Genomic DNA, 27,732 nt, shown 5'->3' with positions numbered 1-27,732 from the left:
AAATTTTAGCTATGGACAAAAAAATTTTACCCCATTCATTAAAAAAAAAAAAAAATCTTGTTTTCCTTAGGAAGCAAATATTTGTCTACAAAACCCAAAATTTTCAACTTCAGTCTCTCAAGCCAGACTATGGTTACTGAGTTTGGCTGCTGTGAACTCATGAGGGTCTTGCTATGGAGCTGGAGGAGGCAAATGACTTCAGAGGACACAGCCCTGTGCAGGCAGCACGTCTTTCAGGGAGGAAAGCCATGGCAGAATAACAGCAAGAAGCAGAAAATGCTTCTCAGCCTCATCTCACGTACATGGAAGTCAGCTCTGGAAGAAGATCACCCTGAGATAGCATTCCTTACCTTCACCTGACCAGTGCTCACCTACTTGACAGCATTCTTTTACATCTCTTCTAGCCCAGGAGTCTCCCACTAGATTCTTTTGTCCTTATAATATTCACAGTCTCTTTCAATGGCTCTTACTCATTCTGGGACAGGGCGGGGTGTGTGTGTGTCATTTTTTCAAATATCTCTGTTTCAAAGGCTAAGTTTTTGAAACACTGATGACTATTCCAGCTTGGATTAGTTTGCATTCGTATTACAAAAAACATTTCTTGCATGCAGTCCCTTCTCTCTTTTCAACTGCACTTCATTCAACTCTGCTCCAAGAAAAGCATAATTAGCCAATGCTTTATTTTCTCTCCTTAACATGATTGCCACATCCCCAGCTGCACTCACTAAAATTCCTGACTTTCAAGAAAAAAAAACTTTATACCTACTATTTCCTTTAAATGCTAGATGCTGCGTTCACATTCCTGAATGAACCCCCCACATCTCTTTTCGACATCAAAAAACTCAGGGATAGAGACACAGCACACTCTAGAAGGCAAACCTCACTCTTTTGCAAACTGACATACAGAGATGAGGGCACTGTCAGCAGGAAGAGCCCTTTCCCGAGAGCCATCTCTGACTCTGTGCTCCAAACTGCTCGTTGGCAAGCCACAAGCTTTATGTCAGTGTTTTTTACTTTGGCACTCAAAAACCAAGCACCAAAGAAGGGCTTGTTAGCTGGAGAAAAAAATTGGGAGGATGTCTCCATAAGCACCCTTTTGCCCACCTCTGGTTGTTGACCATCTCCCAGCTAGATTTCACCACCTGCCACCCTGTGCCTAGGCATCTCTTTCTGGAGATGTAAACCAACTGCAGGAATCAAAATAAGACCCAGCTTCACTTCTGCACCTGATCAAAGGTTTATGGTTTTAACAACCCATTTCTCATGCTGATCCATTTCAGAGTGCAGCCCAACTGTAGCTGCATCAGCTGCACACAAAAAAATTTTACTATAGTACAAGAATGAGCCAAAACCTCCCAAAATTGCTTTGTTATGTAAAATTACACAGCTGCTACCTTCTCTCTACAATATCCTAGTTTTCCTTCTCTTTGCCTCTGGGAGCCTGCTGCCTCTTTTTCCTCTTGGAGGGGAGGGAAGCAGGTGGGTTGCATTAGCGGTTAGCTCAGCAAAACAGAGTTAGGAAAAGCTAAAGTGCAGAGCCTAAAGTGCATTTACTTGTTTCTGGCTTTCAGTAGTATCACAGGAGGTGTTTTCAGAGCAGTTCTCCCTGGGTGAGAGCAGGCAGGAGGTATTTCCCACACATCTCGGGGGGACAGGAGCCAGCAACCCCCGTGCCCCACGGCACCAGGCTCGTCCCATGGCTCCCACCAGGCCATTCCAATGCCAAACCATCCGGGCTTCCCTGGAGCAATGCCCCTGCTAGGGGCCACTGCAGTCTCCTTACGGTGTGCAGCAAAGCACAGGTAGCAACAAGCATTTGTCTTGGGGGACTCCAGGTGAAACTTGGATTTGAGAGAAAGTTGGGGAAAAAAAGAAGCAGAGTGTGTATCCAGGAAAATATGTTTGATTTGGCTGGTCCTAAAGATCAAAAGATGTTAGAAAAACCACAAAACCCTCTCAAAGTATAATTTTTCCTCTTCAGACCGAGAAAAGAAACCCAAGACTATCTCCTGCCATAGAGGTCTGCTGCATGGCACCAGGACATGGGGCTGTAGCACTGTCCCCTGACCTGGGACAGCCCCAGTGGCAAACCCCCAGCCCTGCCTGCAGGGGAAGGGAAGGCCAAAACCAGAGTTAGCTCAAAACTGATAGAGTGGGTTTTCAGGGGTATTGACTGAGCTAAGGCAGCTCTTAAAAAAAGTATTTCCAGAACACGCACAAGACTGTGAAGTCTTTCACCTGGGAGTCCTGAGCTTTGGTTCCCCTGACCAAACTGGTTTCACCCAAGTGACCTCCAGGACTTTCTCTTCAGACAGACATTAGCTGTGCCCACAGTAATGCACCAAGCCCGGTGCCTGCAGTAATGCCCTGACTCCTGTGCCCACCGTCTGCCCCGGGGCCAGCTCTGAGCATCCGGGAGGGGCTCGGGACACCCCAGGCTGAATTCTCCACCCACTGCATTCAATGGGCTGTGGGCACCAAAACGCTGTCAAGGAGTGGGGCTTACCTGACCCAGCCTGTAGCACAGGGGAAGCCTGACCACAAAACCAGTGCCCTGTCTCCAGGCTGCTACTTCCAAGCATCACCCCCACCTCCAGCACTGCTCTGCCTTTGGGTCACCAGTAGCACTGGACAGGTCTGTATCCACCAGTCACTTCTGCAGTCCCTCCACCGTCACCTCCATCCATCTCAAACTTCTCCCCAGTAAGTCACTTTTCCGTTTAAAACCTTTCTTGAAACTCTTTTTTAACTCCAAGCAACTTGTATTTTAAAGTTCTCGGCAATACTGTAAATTACAAGTGATCAGCAGAGTAGAAATTATTTGATGTTCTTTTTCTCCCCAGCATGCAAGTGTTCAAGAGTTACTTGGAAGTCAGTGAAAGAATAAAAGGTAAGCATCTGTGCTTATCTACTTCTCTGCAACGTGATCTACAAGAGTGAGTAAAAAAAAAAAAAAAAAAATTCAAAGAGGCTCCCTTGTACCTCATCCAGCTAAAATGAGTAAGGAACGAGAAGAACATTTTCATGTTGTATTCACTATGAATCAGAAGGAATACAGCTCAGCAAGACCCGTTAGCAAGCTCTGAACTATTCACTGTCCTGGAAGTAACTAAGTTAACAATAAAGGCAAAAATGTTCTGAAAGATAGATAAAGCCCCTTTTTTCTTCTTTATTGGGCTGTTTTAAAAGACTAAGGATTGAGTCACTGAAAACAGGACTCCACTGGTGCAGGGAAGCATGTGTTAGGGACAGAAAAAAGTGACTGAGTCAAACTATCCTAAAGGTTTTGCTTTGTGATGCAGTCTGACAAGACCTCATATGCCTCCAGAAAACATTTTTTAAGATAGTGTCATTCATTTCTTTAATACTGGTGAATTTCAAACAGGAATGATGCCACTGGGGCTGCTGTCATCATCATAATTCATTTCTTACAAAGACTACAATTGTGCCTAGGAATTTAGGAGGTTCTCTGCTTGGAAGAGATGCTTGAAAGGAGGGAACTGCAGAAGAGAAAGAAATAGAGTTTGAGATTGTATTATGTCTTTCCTAACAGTCAGAATTTGAAAAGAAATACAAAAATTTATGGGAGAGTTCCTCTGTGGGAGGTTTCCAACACAGACTACAACTTCCTACATTTTTTTCTTTTCTGCTGCTGGTTACTTAATTTAAGGAACTTCTCTTCAGGTTGGACAGACTCAGGCATTAAACAAAATGCAGACAGTTTCTCTGAGGGTTTAGATCTCCTTTGTTCACCAAGAGATCATACAGCAATTGCAGCTGTCCTGAAATCAGCCAGGGTGGGGCAATTGTGGGGAGTCAAATAATCCAAGTTAGAAATATTTCTCCCCATTCACTTTTTATTTATTTGGTTTGACTCATTACAACTTGACTTTGCAGGTCTGTGGTGACTTTGGAGTCAGTACACAAGGGGAATAAGGGAGGAACAAGAGCAAAACAGGCCAAAGTCATGAGCCACTTACCTTCCAGAGAAGCTCCCAGGTCTCTTCAAGCTCGTGGAAGAGAGAATAATTTGCTTTCAAACAAACAGGAACCATGTGATTTTATTCTGAAAGAGCTCTCCTGCAGCCTGGGCACTTGAGGAACTGCTTGCCACGAAGCAAGGCTTCTTTTATAAAATTGCCAGTTAATTACTCATCTCCATAAAACAAGCACCTGGGACTCTCTTTAATGTCTTAAACCAAGAACAGCTGTGACTACTTTAACGATAGCATAAGTGACAGTTCTAGCAACAAAAAGGTGGGTTTTGAAAAGCAGAATGCTCTGCCCTCAACCTTGGAGCTGCTCATCTGACTGGCTGTGGATCTGCCTCACTGGGCACTGTCAGGATGCTACTGCAGAGTTGGGCACCTGGGCTTTCGGGGTGTGCTGCTTCAATGCTCCGCTGCTGCTGGCACCAAGGAGATGGTGACTAGAAGAAGGAGGATCACCTGATAGAAGGCGGTTTATATACTTGCCATCCTGTATTGCTTTGCTTTAGCTCAGCTGAGTTGAAGACTGTTTGGAAGCACAAGTCCTGTTAAATGATACGCCAGCAGCTCAAGAGATGCTGACCAAAGACTAAGCCAAAATACAGAGAGATGCACCTAATTTCACAAAAGTATCTTAGAGGTGAAAACTGTTGTTCCTGTCTTTAGCTTTAATCCTGATCCCTTTGAAATGAATGGCATTCTTATTGTCTGTGTTTTCCTAAAATTTCCCAGAACTTAGCCCTGTGAAAGATCAAAAATAACAATCTGGTTGGGAACAGGATGTCTCATTTCACACACTCAAAACAACGGCACCTCTAACACTGGCCAAAAAAGGTTTTATGTGGCTGGCCACCAGGCCATCTGATTTGCACGTAAATCTTACCTCCAGAAGGTATTATGAATTTTTAATTATAGACAATGTGAAGTAAAGTAGCCCTGGGTTACATCCAAACTTCTCCCAAGCTGGGCAGAGGGTTCTGTGCCTGGCAGTTTTTTAAACCCCTTCAGCCAACTTAACAGTATAATGCTCAACCAACCTTGAGACTCTTGAATGAAAGTGGCTATTAGTGCAAAGTTATTATTATCAGCAACAGCACCTTAAGTTGCTGAACCTCAGATGCTAGTACAGAATGTCTCCATAATTAAATATTGTCTCTTTCTGAGTCATATTGGAACATTTGCTGTGAGTCAACCTGAAGCAAAACAACAAACCCTGCAAACAAAGGATGCCTTTTTATCCCATGATCCGTGGTTGTGCCTTGACATGCATTGGGCAGTACACTTCTGGAGCAAATGCTGAGCGGCTAGAGTTGCTGGAAGGTAAACCAGTAATAATCATAAGCAGCTGGCCAAAAATTCAAGAACATTGAAAAGATCCCTATGCACGTGAAACAAAAATCAAAGAAAGTACTTCTGCAAAAACATTTGGTTTAGGATTTTTATTTGTTTTAGTGCCTTTTTGTTATAGAAAAAGCAGGCTGAGTGAAGACAAAACCAGCCCTGAATTTCTAGTCTCCACCTTGGTCAGTCATTAGCATCTTGGACAATAATGATCTTTTTTCTTTGTTTTCTATGCAGCCAACTTCTCAGAGCTGAAACACAAGACTCAGAAGGTGTGCTGGTGTCTGTGCTAAATGCTTTGACAGCAATGAAAAACATGTCTCAGAGCGTTAGCGAGGAATATCAGCGCAAACCAGCATATTGGAAAGGTCTGGAGAGGGGTTACTCAGGGCTGGAACCCATAGCACCAGGCTGAGGTGATCTGCCTCAAACTTCAGGCAGACAGACAGGAGGTTAATGCTTCCAGGCCAGCAGATATTGGCTCGGGGTGCAGACGCTCAGGGGTGAGGAGCCTTGGAAGAGCTTTTGTGGATGAGGCTGTGCCAGGGAGTGGTGGCTCCTCCTGGTCAGGGTGGGCTCTACCTGGCAGAGTTGTGACATGGACCAGAGTCATCCATTACAGATGACTTGCCCCAAGTGTTATTTGGAGGGTTAGTAATGACTTTAAACATTATGCTATCCAGCTGAATGTCTGGGGTGAACTGCAATCTGGTTTTCCCTTCTGGCTGCTTGAGTAAAATAATGGATATGTTTATATACTTATGAAACAAAACACACGTTAAAAGAAAACTGCCCAGTCCAGAAGGTCAGGGCTTTTATTTGACAGTGCTCAGAGAACGGTGCTCATGCTATTCCAGCTCTGAAGTTATCAGCACACTAGAAATGAGAAACACTTCATTGTAAACAACAACTTAATTCTATCCAGGTTCTTTTGGCACAGGGATCTTTCCCTTCCAAGCCTGCTTTCCTGCAGCTGAGCTACCTCTTCACCAATATACGATTCTGCCTAGTAATGCTTGCCAGCGAATACCTTGCACTTGCCTGTATGAGACATCTTATCTCTGCCTGCCTTGATTTTTGTTTAAATATTAGAGAAGATAGAAAATGTATGTAGGAAGGAGATAAAACAGCACCCTGTAAGACTGTGGGATATGTCATAACATTTACACCTTAGCTAAGCCATGGTTTTGCTTCTTGAGTGATCTTTGTCAAGATGTCTGCCACCCATCATGGCATGGGGAATCAGTGCTTGGGTTTCACTCGGTGTCGCAAGAAACGCAAGTCTGGGAGTTCAGCAATCTCCCTTACCTCTGCTCTGACACAGCTGCCTAGAGAACAGCAAAGGGATAAAACAGTTTTTCTAGAGCACATTCCTCAATATTTTCATTAATATGGTGCTAAATTTTATTCTCTTCCTTGACAACTAGAAACAAAATATATATTTGTAAACTGATGGTGTGTTTTGACTAGCTGCAGAACTCTGTAAGTTCTTTTCTCTTAAAAGATTATCTTCCTTAAGTAGCAGGAATCTACTCTTAGTAAGTGTAAGAAATCAGTCGTTTCCCCCACCACCAGACCTAGAAGACTCCTCAGGAGTAGCTCAAACACCAAGCCGTGATGGTAGGTGAGGAACCTGGCTTTCCCAAGCCATTCACTGGTGTCTGATCACTTTCTAGGAGTCTTTAGGTTTTGAAGGGGAATCCTTGTTTTTCTCTGCACATGGCTTGTTAGAAGTTTTGGGTACTTGCATCTGGTAGCTCACGACATCTTGCCAGCAGGCAATGGAACAGGTCATCATGTAGGTCTTTCACAGAGGCATGAGATAAATTAAAATCACTCCTTAAGAGAAGTCTGCTTGGAAGGCACGCAGACAAACTGCAATTCATATTTCTGACGAAGGCTCCTCCAGGAGCCCCCTTCCCTTCCAAAGCCCCTGCAGACTTTCCCTCAATTAATTCTCTACATTCTGCCTCTCTCAACTGTGCTCTGCAGACTTAGCTAATCATGTTTTTTGCCACAGCCAGCTGACTGTTGCTGTAATATGTAACTAGGGAATGCCAGGGAGCAGCTTACTCAGCAGTAATGAAACAAATTATTTCTGTATCTTCATAGTGTTTGTTTGGCATCAAAATGCCAAATGCAACAGGTAAATGACCTGCTGAGAAGATTCTTTGCTATCACGTAAAGCAAACAAGAATCTCACAGAAGCCCAGCTGAGCTCTGACACTTGTGGGATCATGCCCTGTGGTAGGGAGTTTGTTGTGCTGGGTGGCCCAGTGCAATGAAGCCAGTTAATATTGGTTGCCTTTCCATTCCACAGGGTGAAATCTATTTTCCATTACCTTAAGAAAAAGCATGCAGGAATCTGCTGACTCTCCTCTATTCAGTTTAGTAATTTATATATCTTTAGCCTACAGAAAGCTGGGCGATCACCTTTATCTTGCAGCCTAAGGATAGACCCCAGAAAGGTGCAGATGAACATATGTAAACCCTCAGGTGGGGCTCATCAGACTTTAAAATGCCTTATTTCCATCTCCCCTGAACTGTTGACCCAGCCATGTCTCAAAGCATAACCCCCTGAGTGAGCTTTCAACCATTATTTTAGGTAGAGCATTCAGGTCTATAGCTGGTTTCCTAAGAGGTGTGTGTACAGCCTGGTTTGTGCAAGTAAGATGTGTCTGGGTAGACTTTAGTGTCAGGATTGTTTTTCATGTAATGGAACAGAAAATTCCAACTCCATGGTTACCTTTTTGGTAGGAAGTATTATGTATACTTACAGTCTTCCTGTCAAGCAGCATGAAATCACAGCCACTGCCAGACCCTGGAAGTCTGCGTAGTGCTTGTTAGAACATGTGCTTTGCAATCACAGCCCAATTACACAGCAACACTGCAGCAGCGCCTGGAAATAGCATGGGCTAAGCAGGCAGGAGAGACCTTGGAAGCCATTACTTTTTGAACTTTTAAAAGACTTCTTAACAGCAAAGAAAGCTCATAGCTTGTTGCATAGCTCTTAGCAAAAGGAATTATTTTTGACATGCTCATTTGCAGAGTCACCCGTGGGCTGAAATGGCTGAGAACAAACTGCAGGTTCCCAGGCTTCTCTGAGCATTTGTAAATGACACTCGTTTCTGCATGAAGTGAAAGTAATCTAAAAGCAAGTACCAGAATAAATATGTATGGCTTCCAGGTGAGCCAAGGAACTCTCACTGTGTTTGCAAAGCAGTGAGGAACATGTGAGAAAAATGCCTGATTATCCACACTGTACTGTGGGATAGAGATAAAAAATGGGTGCATGAATGAACCTGGGGCTTCATCAATCCAATCTAGATTTAAAACTTTCAATTTAAGTGACAGCCAGATAAGGTCTGAGAGCTTAGCCATCAAGAGGCAACAAATTGTCTCCTTTTCAGACATGGGAGAGAATCAGCAATTGTTTCAGAGTTAGTCCTGTAGGCAGAAAGTGGTTCTTTTTTACAGAATTTACTCAATTTCTTAAGAGCTGGGCAATACTCATGGCATAAATCACCAACACTGTTTTCTCTGAACATGTGCTTTAATAACTTACTGGCCACCACGAGAGCACACGTGCATGCCCTGTTCCATCAAAATCATGAACCACTCTACTGCCTCCAGACTCTCTCAGTTATATGAAGGTGTCCAGTTATGAATAGGCACCTGATGCATAATTGAGGTGAGTCTCATTTTTCCCAGATTAACAATATACACTTCCCAAATATTTACAAGATCCAAATGTAGCATTGTCACGGCAACACACTTTTAAAACAAATATGCTATTTTTCTAAGACTCACAATTCGGAGAGAAGGGGCAGTAAAGCTTGACGTTACAAATGACCCAAAGAACCAGTTCAACGGGAGTGTGTAGAGCATCAGGAGGCCCTGGGAGAGGTAGAGAGACAGATCCTGGAGGGTATGCAGGGATGGAACCCATAAAGCAGCTGCTGTCCGGAAGCAGTACTGAGGCATTGAGGTTACAGAGTCAGTTAAATAAAGCACTAGAAAGCAGGCTAAGAGAAAAGGATTAATAGGAAAGTCACAATGGACCATGCTTGCGTAACTAAGAGCTGACAGAGATCACAGGCCAACAGCAGTGGTTGTATGACTCAGGACACAGGTATTTGATGATTACGGAATTATTGTTTGCAAGACTGACTGAATATAGGCAGAATCTGAGAAGGTGTTTGGTTTGATCAGGTTTTATTTGGGCAAAATAGAAGGAGAAGAATTTTAAATCTTGGTTCCATTTCACCTGACTATTCAAAATCCACCAAATTGTAACATGGTTTTTGTATCAGCAATACTGATGTTCCCCTGGGTAAGAATGAAATTGCTGTCTGTAGCACAGCATGAAATGCCAACATCACCTATTTCTATTTAAATTCTTAGAAAATAAAGAAGCTAACAGCAATTTATTCCTGAAGCCTTGTGCAAGCTCTCAAGATGTCAGGTGCTTGCTTCCTTATAATTCCTTAGGTTACAGCATGTAGACAATAACCATTATTTTAACTAAATTTGTGCCCCAGGGCATTTCCGCCCATTGCATTACCACGGCTGAGCTGAATCATTCAAGACTCCTTTCCCCACAACCTCTCCACTGCTGTTGTGAGCCTTGTAACTGTTCTTCAGGTTTTTAACACAACTGAACACGATGACTTACCTTGACAGTGATTTATCTGAGTTTCTCAAAGAGGTAAAATATGTGGCCTTCTCTCACATCCTGAATCATTACTGACAGTGATTGGATGCTATGATGGATGATCAGCCTTTTGGGAATTTGCTGGCTAATGAAACACTGCTATCAGTTTTATCAAACCTTTGTACAGCTTCACCCAATGGAAATCACATAACTCAGCCATGACACCAGCAGAAGATTTCCCAGAAGCTTCCTTATAAAGCAACAGTAAACCTGGTATTTATTACATCTACAATTTGCAGTTTCACAGCAAACCCTTCAGCCTGCAGGTCCCATTCATTCTAGGAAGAGAACAGTGCCCACAAGGAAGCCATTTCTGAGCTGTGCATCTGGAATATTAACAAAAGCCTAGAAGTCATGACTGCAATACCCAGAGGTGGTTCATTACACACTGGGCTTCTCAGGCTAGCAATTAGCAACACCAAGGGATCCTGGCTGGTTCTTCCAGCCTAATTCATGAAACACCTCCAAGCTGAGGATGTCTAAAGGCTGCAGAGAGAAAACCAAGAGCCACGAGCTATTCTGAAACAAGACTTGCAGCCAAATCTTTAGACAGAGTGTGGATGGGCCGGGAGGAGTGTGGGCTCACGAGGAAGGGGCAGCCACTGTGCTCAGATAGCAGCTCTGCTTCAAGATGATCCTTGGTGAATTGTATATTCACAAAGTATCGATGAAAGAAGGTTGAAGAATATTTCAGCTCAATGCACCCCTAACAAGTTCCTCTAGACGAGCCGGGGCACTGCAGGGCTTTCAGTTAAACAGCTAACAAGGCACCTGTTTTAAACCCCACATTGCTGTTACACTTTGGGGTTTTTTGATGCTTAACAAACTGAGAGTCTGCAAATTGGACTAGTCGCAACCCTTATGCTCAGTCTTGTTCAATAGGTTAGATTTTGAGAAGCCCACCCAAATCTAACTGTAAATCACCCAGCCCACTGCCTCCCAACCGTGGCGACAGCAGAGATCTGTAAAATGACTGATGGGCAAACACCAAACCTGGAGTGACTGAAGCTACAAGAGGGGGCCCGCACATTATGTTTGGCTTAGGACCTTTCCGTATTCTGCACCGACAAGTGGAGAAGGAACCTCCTCACTGACGACCTGAACCTCCTTCCTGCGGCACAGCAACTGCCGTTCTGGACACAGCCGCTGGCGAAAGGAGCCCACAGCAGGCAAGGACACACCGTGCTCTCTTGGCATCCTTAGCTTTGTTTTCTGCTTGTTTATTTCTCTCAAAGCAAGTCAGCCTGACTGAAAGCAGATGGCTGTTCTTTGCTTACCTCTAAAGTGAAAACTTTCATTTGAAGAAAATAATGCCTAAATATGAAAAATAAGGATCCGATAGGAAGGTCCTAGAGGCAGGGTTTTCTGTAAGCTTCTTACAGTGACAGATTCCAAAACCTCCCGCTACATCAACATCCTTCTGTACACAAAAGATAAGACAGAATTTCTTCTTTTTCTTGATGACACTGAATAACAGAGAGAACTTCTCTCTCCTGCACCCATCAGACATGCTGCCAGCAGCAGCAGCATCACACCTATTTAACTGTCCCTTAGGCAGCAGGATTTTTGCCTGCACCTTCTCCCAACAGACTGAATTACTCCCTTACTCTTTCTCCAGGGCTCATCGGGGACAAGTGACTGTTTCACCTCTCCCATCCTTCCCTCAGTTTAAGAATACAGAATGAAACCTGTCTCTCAAGAATATGAAAGGAGGTTTATAAAGAACACCTGCTGAATAATAGATTTACTTTCCCCAAAATAGGAGCAAATTAACAAACAAATTGATTTCCAAGACAGGCTGTCTTTGAATTTTAACACCATAAATGCTAATTTCCAGTAATAACTGTTTCATCAATCACATGCCCAGTCCTGTTCTCACATCACCAGAATAGTCTGTGACTAAATTCTTCAGTTGCTTCTGAGACTAATGCTTTGACAAGTTTGCTACCTTGTGTATGCATGGTGCCTTATTCCTATATTCCATATAGGAATAAGCTGGAGGCCAGCTTTTACTTCTACTCAGATCCATCCTCTGATTGTGATCTTGCACATCACCTTGTTTTGGCAGCTGTTGTGCTTGAATTCCTTTCCCCAGGCAGTATAGATACACATAGCTCCAGACTTAAAATCACTCCTATAATTTGCTGTGTCAACAAAATTATAACCACTGTAAACGGTCTACATGGCGATTATATATTACAAAACAAGCTGCATGTTAAGCCATACATTTAATTCAGAACCAAAGACTGCATTACACCTGAAAGACATTCAAATCCTTTCACTGACAATTACCAGTGTTAGTCTTTTTTATGGCGTGCCTCAGGTTAATTTGACATTAACCTTTGTATTTTGAGAAAAAAAATCAAGACAGCATTTTATACTTCCATGTGCACATCCAAAAAGCACCCTGCTTTTGACTCACACATCTCTCGCATCTATAGCATGAGTGGGAGTACAAAGGAACATCAGCTGAACACTGGCCCAGCCCTGACATGGAGCAAGGACGCAACTGTCTGCCTGCTAGAGTAATGTAGTGGTGATTGTGCCCATTACTGAACAAGATGACAGCACTAATAAAGGGATTATTCATCTCAGCCCTGCTGCAAATGTCCAGCTGCTGCCATATGAATGAGTAACTCAGCTTTGCTGTCACCTAAGACAGCCTGCAAGTGTGTGGGTAACTTTAAATGGGTGAGTGATCATCTAGGCAAACTTCTCAAAAGTTTATTGCATCTAATTGGGGCCTGGAACTGCAGACAAGAAGCACTACCTAAAGTGAATACAACAGAAAATATTAGCTGCTGCTTATGTTTATCCCATACAAAACCTGAGAGGCCAGTTCCTCCACAAAGATAAACTTGTTCTGGACTCATACTGGCAGCACGTATTAAAGTGGGGTGGGTTTTTTTGTGGAGTTTTTTTTAAGTTTCCTATAGCAAACTATCTAAAAGCATGTCTACGTGTATTTCTGTCCTTCCGTCCCTATGAGCTGAGCCATGCTAATGGATGACCTGAACACTTCTAATCCTTTTTAGTGTGTATTATTGCAAACGATTTATTTTGAACCACTACAGAACAGAGTTTAACCTTAGCTAGTTTATTTTGCACTGGCAAAAGAAGTGGGAGCACTCGCATAATCTACTGCCTCAGCTCAGCGCAGGAGCTATTGCCATCCCAGTGTCTCCCTGTGGAGCAGCAGTGCCAAGACCCTGATCCTGTCACCTGCTCAAAAAGACAGCAAGGTGGGCTCCTTGGCAGCCATATGTGCATCAGGGATAAGCACAAACAAGACACTGTAGGATGCTCAGACAGAAGGCTTGCTGCCAAAGCAAACACACATTTGTTTGCGGCTCCAGCTCAGTCACCAGAACTGTGAAACATCTCTCCTCCTCCTCCTCTGCCCACTAGCTGCGACAGCCAACTTCTGATTAGAGACAGTTGTGAAGTTGCTGATAAACTGTTCTTCGTCACAGTTTGTTGCAACAGAAGGTTTTAGCAAAATGATCTGTTTTGTCCAAAGCCTTCCCTTGAGTTTTCTCAGTCTGGGGTGGAATTGCTTATCAGAGGACACAGTCCTCACCAAAACAGCCGCTCAGCCAAGGCCTCTTCTAGGGTGCGGGCTGAAGAGTGTCCTAACTACCAACGCTGGAGAAGAGACCTCTGCCACCGATGCTCTACTTGGCCCAAAAAACACGACATTGGAGGACTTTTGGCAGCCTGCTGTTTAAGGAATGTATGCAAATCTGGAGACCCAGCTCCAAGTCCCTGTGCTGCCCTGCTTCACAGCCACTGCTGAAACCCAAGTCCGCTGTCATCCAGCTTAGCGCCCTGGCTACTGGCTGAAGAACTAAAGAAAGGGTGACTGCCCTCTGTTTTCTTGAAGAAAGTAAATACATTTACAATAACTCCTTTGTCTCAGTGTGGGCTGAGAACATTTTTTGATCTATTTTTTCACAAGGCGGGGGGGGGGGGGGGGGAGAGGGGAAAAAAACCAAACCAAACAAACAAACCACAACTTTTCGTGCTTGGTTCTTACTTCTGATGACATAGCTCTAAAATTCACCCAGGACTGCTGGGCTTGTAAACTTCTGGTTTGCAACAGCAGCTGAACCAGGGTCGACAATGAGCAAAGAGTACCTATGTTCAGAGCATTCAACAGCCCTCTAGCTCCTCACCAGGCTTAATGAGTGAAATGAAAGGAAATTAATGAGCTTTGTCCCCATAGCCAGAGGAAAGGGCAGCTGGAAATTGGCAGGGACCCAACATGAATTGAGCATGATTAAGTATGACTATTGTTCTAAATAAAATGGTACTGTTATACCTAAATAGCCTACAGCAGTCACTTGTCATTACAGCCATTTAGCTGGCTCTGCTTTAATTGCCTCTGAAAGCCACCCAGAAAGGATTTCTTTTATGCCCTTTTCAATTTAAAACAGGGACAGAAATATGTAAGCACTAACCTGCATCCATTTAGATAATGGGGATTCGGTGGGTGAGCCAGGAAGATAGATATTTTATAGGGAACTGCTTGGTACTTGACATGTGGGGTGATGTGACTGTGATGTGTGTGGGCATGGCTGCCACTGGAGGACGACTACCACAGCCTGCGGGGTGGGCTACAGAGCTCTGGTGTTAGTCATGGGCTACACCACCCACCCCTCCAGTTTGGCTCCTGGCAGGCAGCTGCAGCAGAGAGAGCAGGCACCAGGAGGTGCCTGACCCCAACCCAAAGGCACCCCCAGGGCTGGAGGGGAAGCCCCATGTCCCCATCCCCTCCTGGTTCCAAGCAGGCTCCCCCCAGCACCTGGCTCCTCTCCCCATGGGTACTGTCATTAGCCACAGAGGGTTCAGTAGACAGCAATGCTCCACGAGCATTTGTTTATCAAGACAGGCCACTCCATCTCTTAACATCTGCGATTCTGTGCTATCTAAAAGGCAAGGCTCCCCTTAGTACAACCCCTCGTTACGGCAAACATTCCCTTATCTCAGGCTGCACTACCTCACACTCCACAGACTGCAGCTTATTCACTCTGCACTGCTAAATTCCACCACACTTTAGCTTTCTCCCTCACTGTTGCCACATTTGCCTGGACAAACCTGCCATTGCACCACAATGGGGTAAGGACTCCCTGACTTCTTCTGTCCCAAGCATAAACTCCAGCTCACACAGGACTGAGTCTTTGGCTTGGCTCACAGCAGTAACATGGCAACAGCTCAACTCTGGAGATAACTTCAATGAAATGTATTTGAATGAGAGCAAGCCACATCACAGAACATCACAGCATCCTTGACCCTGTTGCACAAGGAGCTGCACAGGTGCTGAGGTACAGCCCTTCATGCACACAGACCGACAGAACTGCAATGCAGGGAAGTCAACATGATGCTCTGCAGCACTCGGAAAAGCTTCTTCTCCCAGCACAAGACACAGGATGCCCAATATCAAAGCACATTGCCTGGGGTACTGGGAGCAAAAGGATGTGCCACAGCAAGGCTGGCACAGCTGTTGCCATGGTCCTTGTTGGAGCTCTCTCACACCATGACATGTGCTGCCCTGAATTTGCATCTGTCCAATTACTCATCAAAAAACAGCAATCCAAATCTAAATTAACATTTTCTTTTCTGTATTCTTAATTGATTCACAAAAATGAAAAGACTATCTTCCCCCTTCAGATTAATTACTTTAAAGGCTCACAGTTTCTTGGGAGACAATTCCCAACTCAGCTCTGGCAATGGAGCAAGACTGGAATCTGGCCTAAGCTAGTCTGCTGAGAAAGACCAAGTGGAGTTATTCTGGAGAGAAGAACATAGGGGAAATGTCTCTTCTCTTTCTTGGGGAAGAGGAGTATTTTAGAAGCACCTTTCTACTCATTACTTGTCTTCAGTCAGTTCAAAGGGTCCTCAGACCTCTCCTGGACGGACTTTTTCTTTACAGAGTGCTGAAGAAGATGTATGAAGAGGTCAGGGCTCCAGCTTTCCCTCCTTAGCTTCTAGAAGTACAGTGTACAATTGAAATGAAGCCCCAAAAAACTTTGCTGTAGGCAACCATCCAGCCTCTGCTCCAAGCACACAACCTGCAGTTTGTACATGGCTTTCATAGCCCTGAATTCTTTTTAGACATGAGTTTGAATCCGTCATCCAGGATGGACCTCCGATTGCGTCTTAACCTCTTTTGTCTCTCAAGATAGATGACCATTCCCAGGAGGAAGCAGGCGACCAGGAAAAGCACCATTCCTGCAATGGCTAGAGTGATGACTGTGGCCTCTATCTGCCCTTGAGCCAACTTAGCTCCAAAAAACATGATCTTCTGGGACTCATCCTTATCCTCAGGTGGCAACTCTGAGAGACAAACAAAAAGATAGTTCCAATGAGAGCCAGAAATACTACAACTGAAAGGTTCCAAGAAATTTTAAAAAGGAGCAAAAGAAAGACCCAACACAATCAAAGCAAGTCAAAGGAGACCCAGTCGCCATCCATCTAACAGACCCTCATCCCTGAGGTCACACAGAAATTTGAGAATGAATGGTTCTTTTACCTAATCCATTCCATCCCAGGACCTTACCATGTCTCACAGCTATTCAGCCAAATCAGCTAACCACTGCTGTCCCCATTCACAAGGGAGGTGATCTGCAGTTGTGTGGGGAGTCAGTGGCTAAGCTAGGAACAGAAATATGGAGATGAGAACGAGCATCCGGACCAGGGCTGCTGCGAGTTCCCCACCCTGCTCCAAGCTCCCCAGGCACAGGCTGTTGTCCTAACCACCACTTTTCAGAGTGCACTTGCTCAGTCATGCCAGTGGTGAGTCACTTAAGATCCTGAGCTCTCTTATGCTTCCACACAGAGGCAGCAGCAACCTTTTGAGAAAAGTGGCTATTTGCACAGGTAACAACTGTTGATCAAGGTTTTTGCCTGGTGAGCACACACAGGCTGATGCCTGAGTATGGTATAAAACTGAATTATTTAATATTGTCATTACTGCCCTGACACATTTCCTACTCTTCTTTACACCGAATTTTGAGAGGGGAAAACATTGTTGGGAAGGAAATGACTGACATATCAGTAGGGAAAGACTGAAGAGTTCTAAGTAGATGGCTGTATTTTCAGTTGGTCTGAGCTGGCTCTGAAATCTGGATTTATTCACAATGGCTGAAAAGTGGAGTTGTGGAGAAAGATGAAAAAATCAGGGAAAGAAATCACCACCATAAACTATTCAGACTTTTACCCCAGAAAATTTTAAAGGTATCTTATCTACTACTCCCTTTCTCCCTGGTGCTGCTCAACCAAACATCTTCTCACATCTGTTCTTTACAATACCTGAAAGACCCAGGGCATGTGCTTAGGCTCTTTTCTTGGTAGAAGAACAGATCAGAAGGCAGATGTGCTTGTTTGCATGCTGAATCAGTCCCTTCAGCTAGTAATGGTGAATGTGAAAATTCCCTAAACCACATAGTCACTGACAGTCCAAGAAGGCAGGACAACTGATTTAAGGTGCCCCTTGGGTTTTGATCAAAAGGGGTAAGAAAAAAAAAAAAAAAAAATCACCTCCTTTGCAACACCCTCCTTTAAAACCCTTTGAATCTCTGCCAGTTTCTAAGCTTGTGCTCCCCTCTGAAGATGAATCCATACATAGCAAGTACAACAGAATGTGAGGCCACTAACCTTTTTCACCTAACATGGTAAAACAAGCCTAACAAGCCCAACTTCCTTATTTTTATCATCAGAGCACAGACACTTGGAGGACAGATAAACAAACCAACCTGGAACCCTCCCTGTTGTCCATCAGCAGCCAGGCCTCAGACTAACACGCTGGCCAGCCTGACAGAGAAGAGGCTGTAAGTGGTGTTCATGCTCCTCCCTTCTCCTCAAACAGATCTAAATCTGTACCGATCGGAGAGCTCCCTCCTCCTCCACCTCACACACACAGACAGTATTTAGCAGTGCAACATACACCTTACCTGCGCTGTAGTTTACAACTTCAAGTGCTGGCTCTGAAAGGAAACAAAAAGAGGGTGAGAAAGTGTTAAGAGTCTAGAACATGGCACATTTGGCAAGGACCAGATCCAGAGGCAGCATGGTTTTCCAGGGCTTGCAGGTCTTCTTTTCTCCTGTCAATGTTTTCCCTCTCTGCCTCACACCAAGAGTGTTTTTGTATTACCTGCTTCAAAAGCAGACCCGTTCCTGCTGCACAACCCTTTACAGCCTTTGAAGAAGAGCACAATCAAAGGCTCTGAGCATGTGGTGGGCTGACTGCCGGCTGACAGGTTGCTCACTCACCCCCCAGCAGGATCAGGGAGGGAATCAGAAGGGCAAACACAAGGAAAAAAAAACTTGTGGGTTGAGATAAAGGCAATTTAATAAGGGGGGGGGGGGGAACACCAAAAGAAAACCCCACTAAACAAAACCCCCAAGAACCCAAGTGATTCAAAAGCAATCATTCACCACCAGCAGACTGATACCCAGCCAGTCCCTGAGCAACGGCTACTTTGGAAAAACTCCCCCGCATTTTTATTGCTGAGCATGATGTTATATGGTATGGAATATCCCTTGGGCGATTCAGGTCAGCTGTCCCACCTGTGTCCCTTCCCTGTCTCTTGCCCACCCCAAGCTACTGAGTAAGAGAGAAGACCTTGACCCTGTGCAAGCACTGTTCACCAACAGCTAAAACATCAGTGTGTTATCAACTCTGCTTTGGTAACAAATCTAAAACACAGCACCATACGGGCTGCTATGAAGAAAATTAACTCCATCGCAGCCAAACCCGGTGCAGAGTGTAACTCACCTTTGAGCACTTCCCAGTGTTTCCTGGTGAAATGAGAAGCCTTAGGATGTGCATTTAGATTACAGGTAATATTCTTAATAAGAACAATTACTAGCTGATGGCTGAACATTGCTTCTCAGACACAAGCTAAAATAAAACTCATAATAGTAATGTAGGCAATGTAAACGCCAGAAACCAATTTGTTATTAATTCCAGCTGCATGTATTACCATATTCAAATGGAACGTCTTAAATTAATGGTACTTAAGTAATTATCTGCTCAATTAACTGGCTGTTTATGGTACGTAAAAGAGTTGTAAGTGTGATGCAAACACTCAGAATTTAGCAGCAGTAGTAGAAAATGCTGTTCAACACTTTACCGTAACTATCAGTGATAGCTCCCTACCTGGTCTAGGCAAGACTGTGAAGACTATCTCCATACCAGCATGGATATGATCAGACACATGACAATGAAGCAGCCATGTCCCAGGGTTCCCAACCAACATCTCCACCATTTCAAAGGTCCCAGGGAACAGATCCACAACATCTGCTCTGTAGCTTTTGCCACTCTGTTAAAGGGAATGGAGGCTGTTAGTGTGCAGTGCTATCTGCATCCTTTCAGAATGAAAATTCTGTCAGTGTTTCTGGAGACCACTTTAATAGCTCAAAAAAAGATTTCAAAGAGCAGTTCCAGGGCTGTAGCTGGGAAAGCAAACACAATCTGGTAATGCCTAAGCCTAAGGAGGGTTAAGCTAGACATACCAGCACAATACAGAGGCTCAGTGAGTCAGATTTGGATGTGTAAAATCACATCCCTTTCCTAGTTAGATGAAATTGCTGTGAAATCATTCAAGAAGTTCAAGTCCATCAGAGTCAAGCAAAAGTGATGATACTGGTGGTCAGTCTCTGCTTTATCATCAGCAGGATATTCTTACCTTGTACATGAAGGTCTCAGCATGAAAATGGACTGTGTGGACATCAATCTCCTGACCCATTCCCAGCAGGTACCAGTTCACCCACTCTCCCTGGAACATGGTCAGCCCAGGCAAGTTCGCGTAGAGCCTCCCATTGATTGCTGCGCAGAAAATAACAGACAGAGTAGAAAAGGCTGTTATTGAAACAGTAAAGACACTGAACCATCTCAGAGGAAGAACATGCAGGTCAAGTTAGATGCTACAGAGCTCACATAGCAACCAGTGCATCAACAGTTGGTGTCTTCTATATGATAGTCCCCCAAAAGTTTGGCAGTCTCTCCCCAGCTCAACTACTTATCCACTCTGTTAACAGATAGGAAAAGTGACTTGCATCCAAGGCCATGCTGTAGCTCAGCTCAAATCTCAAAAATTACCTCTTGCTGAAAACCTGCAGTCAGCCAGAGGTGGTTGTTTCTAGAAGTCAAGATGTGTAAAAATGGCCTTCTTAGCCCAATGATAGGGAAATATGTATCTACCTATATACACATAAATCTCTGACAAATTTACTTGCTGAACAATGAAAACAGGTAAATCCTGCCAACAGGCAATCCTGTCATTCTGTATCTCATGCTGGCTGCACACATTACATACTGATCACTTGTAAAAATCGCTACACAGCAGGACTATTATTTCATAATTAGCACAGCCAGAAGGAATACTGCTTTGACTGCAAATGCAGGAAAAGGACTGAAACAGTGAGTGAGATGAATGTGATGCCATCTGAGCATGAAAGTTTCCATGTGTGTGCCAACAGAGGGAATAAGATGGAAAGAGACACGATCTGAGGGCAGGAACACTGGTGCTTTGCTCCCAGATCTGCCATAAGCACTTTCTGTAGCCCAAAACAAGCATCCAACTTCAATGTTTTGGTTTTACTAGCTATAACAACTTCATGGACATGTATATTTGGAGATTCCTTATATCATCTGTACAAAACCAGCAGTAATGACAGTATACATAATGCAACTCTTCACTATTCCTATCTCCACAACTGCCAAGAGACTTGTTTTGCTAAGAATAATTCAGATAGATCCAGATATAATATGGAGAAAGATTATCATACATAACACGTTAATTTAGAAAAATGCATTCATCCTACTGTGGTAGAAATGGCTTTTTGGTAATCAACTACAACAACCAAGCCATGTATTGCAGCCACATAGCTTAGCCAATGAATTTGAAATCTAGCATATTCTAACAGTCCTGAGACAAACAGAATGAAATTAGTCTGACAAGTTAATTTCACATTTGATTTTATTTCCTGTTCTGAGTCACTCAGACACATCAGAGATTACCCTCTGGCCCATATCTTGCTATTCCTCCTGACAGGGACAGCCATAATGATTAGCCTTCATTGTAGATCAGAGATTTGTGCCATATATATGTTGCAATATTGAGAACAACAGACAGTTTAATTCTGTTCATGCCACTGACAATGGAAAAGGATGAAGGCATTCACTAGGAGTCAGGCTCTTGCATTTTGGGTGGCTGACTACTTATAGAGGTCGCAAAGTCAACATCAACTTTGCATAGATAGTAATGGGTGCTCAGGTGCCTAACAGGCATTACCATGCATTTTGTTGCTTTCCACAAATTTGTCATCCAGCAGGTTGATCTTGTGATTTCCCTTACTGTAACGTTCCACATTCTCCTCCAAGTACCAGGACTGATTTTCATCAAAAACCAGGAACAGTAAAGCAAACTCCCTCTTTACATCCTTCCTGATCCCATCAGACTGCAGTGCCCCTCTCCGGCAGATCTTCAGGGGTCCAATCAGACCGCTGTACATATCCTAATCAGAATGAAGGAGAAAAACCTCTGAGGCAATGATCTTCTCACTCTCCCTTTTGTACGCACTTCTTTGCCTTTCAGCAACCGTATTTTCTGTTCCCTGCATCACCCCACTTAAAACACACAGTAGCACCATTTAAGTACTCTCATTGGTGAACATCAGCCACCAAAGCACAGGAACAGAGACTATACATGCTCTTATGAATGCAAATCCAAAAGTCATAAATATGAATTATATAAAAATATTCTCCACTCTGTGACTGGAAAAACATCTGCAACTTGAGATAAAAAGGCAGTAATCTCTGGGTTGAATGCAATGGTTTGTTGCAGGATCCTCCAGGTTGTTTCCCTGTGAAATCAGTGCTATGACAACTGATCCTAGCAGTGCTCAAATCTTCCTGCTTTATCCATGGGGCCTAATTTTGGACAATTTCTGCCTTTCTAGATTAGCCCTATGGCTCTCACCAATAGAAACCATGACTGACTGGGAGATGTTCTGATACAAGGTCAGTGTCAAGGAGATGGTGGAATTGTTTTATGAAGGTTCGTGTTTGGAAAAAATAAGGACAAACATCAGGACAAATCTGGAGGATTTCCTCTCCCAGGAGGACACTGGACATGTGACCAGGTAGTTCCTCTACCTCTCAGCTGGGCCAATCTCCAAATTGCATCCAGATCACAACGTTTTCTAGAGGGGGAGAAAAATTGGTCTAACTGGGCTTTTCTGGTTCTAACTTTTATTTTACCTTTACTGGGTCCACCATGGAGTAGTAGATCCAAGGAACACAGGCTGAATCATTTGGCCCTGGACCAGATCTCTCAGGAACTTCCCATCGGTATGTCACAATGTCACCTGAGTGACAGAGAAGGACCATTAACACCAGTGTGATACACCCACTTGCCAGCTTGCTAAGCAGCATGCAAAGGAAAGCAAAAAAAGAAGATCCCGTCTCCAAAGTGCAAATTCATTTCTGATTTCATTGGACATTGCATCTTCCCTCCCCAAACACTGAAAAACAGGATGGAAGCTCCCCTCTCACAAGCAAAGCAGAGGGGTCCCAGGATGCACACACTATCTGGTACCAGCACAACTCTGTTTTATCTGCCACCTTTGAGACTGGATCTGACCAAGGAAATTCCACCTCTCTTCAGTACAGATGGAGCTTGAGATGATCTTTCCTCTCTTTGAAGTATATTTACGATGTTCATTCAAATTCATTTTTAAAAGTATTGGTTTGCATATTAGTAATACATGTCAGAAAGACAGGGCCCAACTGAAAACCTGTTTGGTGCTTAGACAGCCTGTGCAAGTCAAAGGGGACCAAACATGATACAAATTCACATCTGGACCATGAAACAAATTGGTGATTTCATTCAACGTCCTGGCAAGCAATTGTGAATTTCTCCTATTTCATACTATTGTGCACACCACAAAAAGTATAGGTCCCAAAGAAGAGGGGCAGGCTTCCCCCATCATGGGTGGTCAGCCTAGGGCTACCAAGGACTGGCTGAGCTGTAAACCGCCACCACCCTTCTCCTTCCTATAGACAGGTCATGCTCAGAGGAGGGGATAAGGCTGCACACAGAAAGGTTTGTGCTACACTTATCCTAGAAGTCAGAGCAGATAAACTCCCAGGGCTGCCATTCCCACACAAATGGTATCACTAAAACCACAGTGAACTCAGGTTATTGTTCAGTTCTAGTTCTCTACCATAAGAAAACAAGTACGTCTAAGCCTACTTAAGGAAACCAGCCTAGCTATAGGCTAAAATTAGCTTTGTAAGCCCATACAGGAATATGACTGGAGACCACAGTGACTTACCAGGGTTTGCCACTTGCGGCTGTCCCGTCTCCCTTTCCAGCACCCCGTGTGCATGAATGGAGTAGGGTCGTGTGGCGTTGTTCTTAAACACGATGTTGAGAATATCTCCCACTTCCGCCCACAGAAAAGGGCCTTGAGATAGGAATAATGTACTCAGACTAGCAAAAACTGTCAACATATCTCCTGAGGATATTCCCACCTCTCTCTCCACACCTTCTCCCTGGAGATATTCCCTTATAATATTTATGGTGTTTCCCTCCCTCTTCTCTACCTTATCTCTACCTCCCAAAAAGAGAACTGGATGTCAGTCCCAATTCAAGTCAGTCTTAGAAAACCAGACTACATGTTTCACAGTGAGAGAAATGAAAGTTGTTACGCATTTTATCTGTGCCCAGTACAACCAAGGCTTGATTTCTGAATACTGCTATGCTAAGTTTCACAATGTCTTGATCATCCCTTGCTGCTCATTTCAAAAAACTTGGCCTGACAGTGTCACAAATCAGAGCTGCAGCCTATTTTAAATGGCATATACTGCCTCGGCCTTGCTGCTCTGGCACCACTTATAGTCCTGGGTTCGTAACACAGTCTCCACAGACTTGCATTGGTCATTGTAATGTGCTCCTCCACTTCCCAAGGCCTGCCTGCTTTTGCCTCAAAAGCATTTCTCACAGCTACAGATTTTCACCTACATCTCTCAGACTGCTCTCTAGAAGTCAGCAGTTATTTCTGTTCTAGTCAGAGAAATGCAGGTGTGAAAAATGCTTTGCCTAAGACATGAAAGGACGTTGGTGCAAAGGCAGGCAGGAGAACCCAGTCTTTACTATAAACAGTCTGAATTTCTCCTCACCTGTATACACAGCAGATGCCTAAACATCTTGGAGACCTTCAGATTACAGCCCTTAGCCACTGAAGCCCTAGAGTCCAAGTCCCATCGCTGCATGAGTGAAAGATGTACCCTGTGCACATACCCTTACCTAGTATCCCTAGGTGTTCGTCACCATTTATCCTGGCCTTGGGGGTCTGGAAAGTCCCATCAGTGTACTCCCTGTAAACTGCTTTCTTGTACCTGGAGCCAAGCAGTCCATTCTCGTTGCTCAAAAATACATCGGCGTAGCTGAGAAATGCAGAATGAGTGCTGAGATACCCAAAAACTCATGGGGAACAAACAGCTAACTTGTGGCAGGGGGTTCACTAGTTGAATGGGTTTCCCAGAGACCTGCTTTGGCTGCAAAGGTGGGCACAGTGACGCAGGGGGCTGCAGCTCCCAGCAGCAGCACCACCAGCAGTAGCATATGCACAAGGTCACAAGACGGCCAAGATACCCAACAGGCTTCACCAAGGTCTACTGAGAGACTTTGCCAAAGGCTTCCCCAGAAGAAGGGCTCTACCTCTCTGCAGAATGGTTGTGCCGTTCCCTCTCCCAGCTTCGGTCAGGCACGTAGTCCCACACCACCTCCTCTGCCACGATGTAATATGTCCGCACTCCTTTGTACTGAAGGGCAGGAGCAGGATCCCTTTTTCCACACTTGGAAACGAAGTAGCGTTCCCTCATCCCAGCCTGGTAGTGATTGCTCGTCTGGCAGTAGATCTCAAAAATCCCTGAGGGAGGCAGCACAAACAAGGAAATCGGCAACTTTTAAGGATCCCAGGAAACAGCTGCTTCCCATGCAGAGCTTGTGACGTGGCTGATATCGGTATGTGCGTTGTGTGTATCTGTGCATTTGTTTAGGGAGCTTGGTTGCCACAGACCAAGAATAAAAGGAGTTGTTAGAGAAACCAAGGAGGAATGGCAGAACAAAGTCCTACACAAAATCATCTCAGGAGGCTTTCTTACACAATAACCAGCTTATTAGACCTGAAGAAACCAATAAAGCGACATAACTGTGCCACCACTGCTGAGACACTGGTTAAGTAAAAGATCTAGCCAAAGGCCAAAGGGCAGGAGACAACCAGCAGCTGAGGCCATCACATTGTGTGAATGAGACATGGTATTGTGTGCCTATCCAGCAAAATAGGAAGACTGGGGTCTGTCATAAATGTGAATCTTCGCAAGCCATGAACAGGGCAGTTAAGCTCTGGCAACTGTCTGCTGCTTTATTCTGAAAGAGATGTTTGCATGTTTCTATGGGTCACAGGCAACAATGTCCATCAGGGCTGTTACTACAAATATTTATTAGGAAGTGGCAGCCTGGAGAATCAGTCTGGGACAATATGGGACAAAATCCTGTATCTCCTGTTCTTCTCCAGAATCAGATGCAACTACAGGAGCTGTGGCCTCATAAATGGGACCAAACAGGATCTAAAGCACAGCTCACCCCATAAGAGTTTACACTGTGCTAAAGAATCAGCCACAGGAGCAAATACCACAATGGGAGACTTTTCCTGCTGCTGAGTTAGATGTGCAGGCACTTACCACTGTTATCAGGTTGCATGAAGGCAGTAGCAAATGTGTGGGGGAACAGATTGGTTGAATCTCTCCGCATTCCATTCACCTGCAGGGTGTTGCCCTGAAACACAGCTCCATGTACATCTGCTTCACTGCCCAAGCCCAGAAGGTGCCAGGACACATTGTCTCCTTCACACACATTCAGCCCAGGCAAGTTACCAAACATAAACCCATTGATGGCTGCAAAGGAGAAAACAATTAACTCTCTGCAGGTACATACCAGCCAAGAGATTAGTTTTGTGCATGCACTTTGACAGGGCAGGCCTGCCAGTGGAAATGTAGCTTGCCTGTAATTCACCCCTGAATACACTCAGGACATGCTTCCTGAGACAGCTGTGCTTCTTGGCCCCCATCCCACCCGCTGCCTCTAGCCTCACTTGATTTCAGGCCAATACAACACACAGACACTCCAGCTTCCCAACTCAGTCTTTAGGTGAACACCACTCCACATTTTGCAGGTTCATTCCTGCTGCACGCAGAACAGCGTCAGGCCATACCATGCATCCTGTTTGATTCCTTGAAGCCATCCTCCTTTTTCACAGAAGTGTCTTCCATCCTCAAATAGTACTTCATATTTGCATTTAAATACCAGCTGACGTTCTCGTCAAACACGCTGAAGAGAAGGTAAAATTCTTTGTCGATCCCTTTCTATAATTACAACGATGGCTGTTAATTTTTAAAATGCACCAATTAACTATCTTTACAGTTAAAGCTGTTTTGCCTGGCTCTCATGTTCTCCTTTACCTTAAAACTTGGCTCATTGAGGGCCAGTGCTCTGTCCCTTTACTCATGTTGAAAACTCCCCTTTTGTTCCATGAGAGGCACCACTTGTAGATTTTCTGTGATATTTCATGTGAGTAAAGTGATCAAAATTCAGCCAAGGATATGAAGTCATTGCCTCCTTCCCCCCACTACGTCTACGTGTAGGTTTCACCGTCTGTCCAAATCAGACCTGAGATCAGAGCCCAGCCCACAAGGCAGGCTGATGACTATGTTCCACCCCTCCTTTCTCCTACCACAGGTCTGGATCAGGGACTTTTTTATTACACTAAATCCTTGAAAATGTTAATTGTCCTAAGAAATGCATTCCAAAGCATGGTGTGTTTCCCCACTAAAAGAACATCCCCAGTGTTGTCCAGATTCTCACTCTGGTATCAGCTCCCTCAGCTCTACCCAGGAAGACACCCTGCAGAGAGGGCTAAGATTCCCAGTCTGGCACACTGTGCACTAGGAGTGGCCATGCACCTTTCCCAATTAAGCATTCATTAAAGGGTTGCCTAAGATAGTGGAGCCAGAATTGCTGCCCCAGGTGATTCTTCCCTGTCCTGCCTTTACAAACAAGTCTGTCTGTTTTGTTTACACCTTTTCAATACCTGCAAATGTTTTATCATTATCACAGCTCCTTTGCATAGTGGGCTGTGTATATTCACAATCCTCTCTGCTCAGATTCACATTTCCACCCTGTGTAGCATGCTGATCTCATCTGCATTCCTAATTTAGCTGCATCTTGCCACCACTGAAAGCAAACTCCTCTAGGGAGGCTCTCATGGCAGCTGTTTTCAGACTTGTAAGCCACTCCCTGATCTACACCACAAGGTAGGCAGGGTGGCAGGAGGTTGTTTTTTTGCCGCCTACAGTTTTTCACAATAAGGCTCTGCTAATCTGTCTTGCACTTCCCCAGTATATTAATTTACTGTCTCCCCTAGACTTACTGCCATGAGTAGACCATCCCTGAGTGAAATTCCAAGAGGAAGTTCTGGTCACCCTTCAGATTTCACCTCTCTTTCATCAAAAGCATAAAGACAGACATGGATTTTCACATGCTTTTTTGTAGTTAGCTCTGCTTGAAAATGAACTGATCTTGCAGAAGAAATGAGGGTCACCCAAACCTCAAAGCATTG

The 27,732-nt window shown here is 44.4% G+C and overlaps 1 protein-coding gene across 2 annotated transcripts in view; it reads right to left on the bottom strand.

Annotated features, from left to right (window-relative positions):
• Positions 1 to 12,216: 12,216 nt before the first annotated feature.
• Positions 12,217 to 27,732, bottom strand: part of HEPH (hephaestin) — a 30,725-nt gene continuing 15,209 nt past the window's right edge. For both annotated transcript variants that reach the window (XM_029997192.2, XM_029997193.2), the window contains 11 exons: positions 26,329 to 26,479; positions 25,799 to 26,011; positions 24,774 to 24,984; positions 24,360 to 24,499; positions 23,386 to 23,517; positions 22,310 to 22,416; positions 21,342 to 21,564; positions 19,734 to 19,873; positions 19,205 to 19,367; positions 17,997 to 18,029; positions 12,217 to 16,380 (listed from right to left, as the gene is read on the bottom strand). In XM_029997192.2, coding sequence (XP_029853052.1) covers positions 16,136 to 16,380; positions 17,997 to 18,029; positions 19,205 to 19,367; positions 19,734 to 19,873; positions 21,342 to 21,564; positions 22,310 to 22,416; positions 23,386 to 23,517; positions 24,360 to 24,499; positions 24,774 to 24,984; positions 25,799 to 26,011; positions 26,329 to 26,479 — 1,758 coding nt within the window. In that variant the 3' untranslated portion in view covers positions 12,217 to 16,135. The remainder of the gene's footprint in view (positions 16,381 to 17,996; positions 18,030 to 19,204; positions 19,368 to 19,733; positions 19,874 to 21,341; positions 21,565 to 22,309; positions 22,417 to 23,385; positions 23,518 to 24,359; positions 24,500 to 24,773; positions 24,985 to 25,798; positions 26,012 to 26,328; positions 26,480 to 27,732) is intronic.

The sequence above is a fragment of the Aquila chrysaetos genome, chromosome 21, assembly GCF_900496995.4.
Source record: "Aquila chrysaetos chrysaetos chromosome 21, bAquChr1.4, whole genome shotgun sequence".
Classification (NCBI taxonomy): domain Eukaryota; kingdom Metazoa; phylum Chordata; class Aves; order Accipitriformes; family Accipitridae; genus Aquila; species Aquila chrysaetos.
This window is presented reverse-complemented; position numbering and strand designations above follow the sequence as displayed.